The sequence below is a fragment of the Notothenia coriiceps genome, unplaced genomic scaffold (genome assembly GCF_000735185.1).
Source record: "Notothenia coriiceps isolate Sejong01 unplaced genomic scaffold, NC01 NC01_scaffold00019830, whole genome shotgun sequence".
NCBI classification, from domain to species: Eukaryota; Metazoa; Chordata; class Actinopteri; order Perciformes; family Nototheniidae; genus Notothenia; species Notothenia coriiceps.
In genome coordinates this window covers 1-3,980 of record NW_011352531.1, presented here as the reverse complement: position 1 = coordinate 3,980, position 3,980 = coordinate 1, and the positions used below count along the sequence as shown (strand labels likewise).

General features: G+C 47.3%; 1 protein-coding gene across 1 annotated transcript; it reads right to left on the bottom strand.

The window, feature by feature from the left end:
- Positions 1–147: 147 nt before the first annotated feature.
- Positions 148–2,752, bottom strand: LOC104952344 (mastermind-like protein 3). Its single transcript, XM_010779155.1, has 2 exons — positions 2,669–2,752; positions 148–1,250 (listed from the first exon to the last, which is right to left on the bottom strand). The coding sequence occupies exons 1-2, from the start codon at positions 2,715–2,717 to the stop codon at positions 148–150; spliced, it is 1,152 nt and encodes a 383-aa protein (XP_010777457.1). The 5' UTR covers positions 2,718–2,752.
- Positions 2,753–3,980: the final 1,228 nt, after the last annotated feature.

Below are 3,980 nucleotides of genomic sequence, written 5' to 3'. Positions count from 1 at the left end.
ACACACACACACACACACACACACACACACGTTTTAGAAAACAATAACATGCCAGTCTGCATCATGTCATCCTTTTTGTTTTACTTTTTCAGGTTTTTAGCATTTGTCCGACTTTAGTTCATCCAGTAAAAACTCATCTCCCGTTGGCTATTGGTTTGGGAAAAACTCCTCCATCCAACCATCGCTTGAGTCCAGCTCCGCCCCTGAGCCATCGCCCAATCCGAAGGCTCCTCCCCCTGAGGGCCCGCCCCCATATCCATAGGATGACATGTCCTGATTCGCTGTCCTCTGGTAGCCCGGTGGCTGACCTCCCACCCCGACTCCCCCTGGTCCGTAGGGTCCACCTCCTCCTCCCCCTGTCCCTATCCCAGGCCCCCCAGGGCCCGGGCCGAATCCCCCCATCCCACTCATCCCCTGGCCCATCACCCCCTGGTTCATTCCCTGGTTCATGACCATTGGCCGGGGCAGGTTGGTCCTTGGCTGACCGCCCATGTGAGGGCCCATCATTGGGCCGCCCATCCCCGCCGCTGGGTTGCCCACCCTGGGGTCCATTCCCTGGCTCATGCCCTGGCCCGGACCCTGAAAGTGTTGCTTGGCCATGCCCTGGGGTTGACCCGGCTGCATCCCATAACCCTGGGCAGACCTGAACCCCACCATGTCCCCTCCCCCTCCTCCTGTAGTCCTTCCGATTCCTCCCCCCAAGGACTGCAGACTCTGTCCTTGCTGCTGTGGCCAGCCACCCGCCGCCATCCCCCCGCCTCCTGCTCCTGCTCCCAGCATGCTTTGCAGTCTCTGTGCTTGGGCTTTGGCATTCGGGGGTCCTTTCAGGGATTGCTGTGTCATCGAGTTCATTAACATCCCCTGGCCTCCGTACCCTCCGGCTCCACCACCTCCGGGACCTCCGGGCATCCCTCCGACCCCAGGACCTGCAACTGCCTGCCGGGGCGGCCCCCCGGCCGGGTTGTGCTGCGGTGGAAGACCCATGGAGGCTTGGACACTTTGGCTCTGATGCTGCTGCTGATGGATCATTTGGCTCATGGAGGGGTTGAGCCCGTACAGGGAACCCTGGCTGGACCCCTGGTTGCCGTAGGGTAGACCCATGTCAGTCTGGGGTCCCACGGAGCCCCCCTGACCCTGGACAGAACCCATCTGGACCATCTGCTGCTGGTTCTGCTGCTGCTGCTGTAGGAGACGGGCGGCCCGGATGTTCTGGAGAGCCTGGCTCCTTGAGGCCAGATCCTGAGGAGCACCTAGGGGAGGAGATTCAGAAGAGTTAAAGATGAGAATAAAAACAATGAGATGGTAAAGAAATAGAGAGGCATGTGGAGACAGAATTAATAAAGGAGTTGGACTTTGTGAAACAGCTTTGGAGTCTATATGCTTGAATCACTTAAATCACCAACTGGCACGTAAGACGTCAGAGCGGAGGCAAAGATTTATGTTCCGTGACAACCTGTTTACTCTGGAAAGGAACACTTCTCTCCAAATGAAGTTCAAATCCGACCAGACTAAAGTCAAACTTAACACACTAAAGCACCAGCACCTCACTTCTCCACTTTTCCCAAAGAGAGCCTCGGCAGTGCCAGAGCTGAGGAGGTCTGCCTGCTAGTGTGGAAATGGCTCCAAATCCTCTAATAAACCCACTCCTGACATCATTCCACTAATCCCTCACCTCCCAGCTCGGACTGTATTTCCAACAGAGGAGTCGGAACGGAGAGGATCACACACTCCAGACTCATGAGTAAGTAGGAAATGAGTAAGGTAATGTAACCAGACACAATGGCCACACGTATCCCACATACCCTTTCATGTATATAAAAAGCGTACAATTATGTTCTGATTGCAATGGCTTTTAAATCACTGCTGCGCCGCAGGATAGCTGAACTTACAGATACATTTCTAGGCCAGAATTTCCTCTCTATATTATCTCCTAGATGTGCAGACAGACTGATGGCTATAAATGGCATTTCAGCTTGACTCTCCATCTCCCTTTCTGTATTTTTCTTCATCTCTCCATCCCTGTCTCTCTTTATTTCTCTTTTCCCAACCTCTTCTTCTACCTAGCAGACCATCTACCTATTCCTCTTGTTGCCAGCGTCCCCCCTTTCTCTCCCACTTCCCTCCTCTCATCCATCTCTCCGACTTCACCGGAACTCTAGGGGATCCAGGACAGACAAGTTGCCGTGGTAACAGGCAGAGCAGGAATATTCTGTAATTTTTTTTCGGAGGGAGCGAGAAAAAGGGAGAGGAGAGAAAGAGGCTGAAGAGCATCTGAGCGCCAACAGATGCATCTGACAGACGGACAGAGGCAGGGTTTGGTTTCAGGATGATGCACAGCGCATCTGTTTGCATACATGTTTTACGTGTCTATCTGTGTGTGAATATGTCACAGAGTGAACTGTAAAAGCTGTTAAATGTCTTTGCTCTCCACCATGTAAACCATACTTGTTGCAGACCAAGTGTGCATGTGTGTCAGGATGCCCTGCAAAGGACTAGGAACTGATTTACCAAAAATCCATTCACTAACGTGGTCATCAATAACATGCTGGCAAATTCAGGTCAGGGCTTGACTCGTTTATTAGGAAATCTATGGGGATGGTTCCATTTTTGCACAAATTGTGTGATTTGTTGGACAGTTGAAACGGGTGCAGGTGTTGGTGTTTCTCACCTTGGTACTGATTGACTTGGGGGTATGGATTCCTCTGGCCTTGGCCCATCTGCCTGGGGAGATGCTGCTGCTGCTGCTGCTGTTGGAGCTAAACACACACAAACACAATTGTTAAAAGGATAGGTCAGAAACGTCTTACATGACTTCATCTCTATTCCATGAATCCAATATTTTGTATCATTATGGGACACAGTTAGCAATAGGATTCAAACCGAAATAACAGGTCAAAAGATTTTATGGACGTAAAATATTATTATCTAAAGGAGACATGTTATACTTATTTTCAGTTTTCTTTTAGAACATGTTTTTTATGTTCTGAAAACCCACTATTATTGTCAAACAATTATAAATACAGGGACCGACCTAAAGTTTGAATTTTGATATATCTCATCATTTAATTCCACTGTGGTATAGCAGAAATAAGACAGATGTTTGGTATAGCAGGAATAAGACAGATGTTTGGTGTAGCAGAAATAAGACAGATGTTTGGTGTATCAGAAATAAGACAGATGTTTGGTATAGCAGGAATAAGACAGATGTTTGGTGTAGCAGAAGTAAGACAGATGTTTGGTATAGCAGAGATGAGACAGATTTTTCTTAAAGAAGTGAGACAGATGTTTGGCATAACAGAAGTAAGAAATGTTTGTTAAAAAAAAGAGACAGATGTTTGGTAAGGCAGAAGTAAGACAGATGTTTGGTAAAGAAAAAGGGACAGATGTTTGGTATTGCATGAACTGAGACAGATGTTTGGTGTAGCAGAAGTAATACGGATGTTTGGTATAGCAGAAGTACGTTGGTTGTTTGGTACAGCAGAATTAAGACACATGTTTGGTATAGCAGAAGTGAGACAGATGTTTGGTGTAGCAGAATTAAGACAGATGTTTGGTGTAGCAGAATTAAGACAGATATTTGGTATAGCAGAATTAAACTCAATGTTTGGTGTAGCAGAATTAAGACAGATGTTTGGTATAGCAGAAGTAAGACAGATGTTTGGTATAGCAGAAGTAAACTCAATGTTTGGTGTAGCAGAATTAAGACAGATATTTGGTATAGCAGAATTAAACTCAATGTTTGGTGTAGCAGAATTAAGACAGATGTTTGGTATAGCAGAAGTAAGACGGATGTTTGGTATAGCAGAAGTAAGACAGATGTTTGGTATAGCAGAAGTGAGACAGATGTTTGGTATAGCAGAAGTAAGACAGATGTTTGGTATAGCAGAAGTGAGACAGATGTTTGGTAGAGCAGAAGTAAGACAGATGTTTGGTACAGCAGAATTAAGACACATGTTTGGTATAGCAGAAGTGAGACGGAT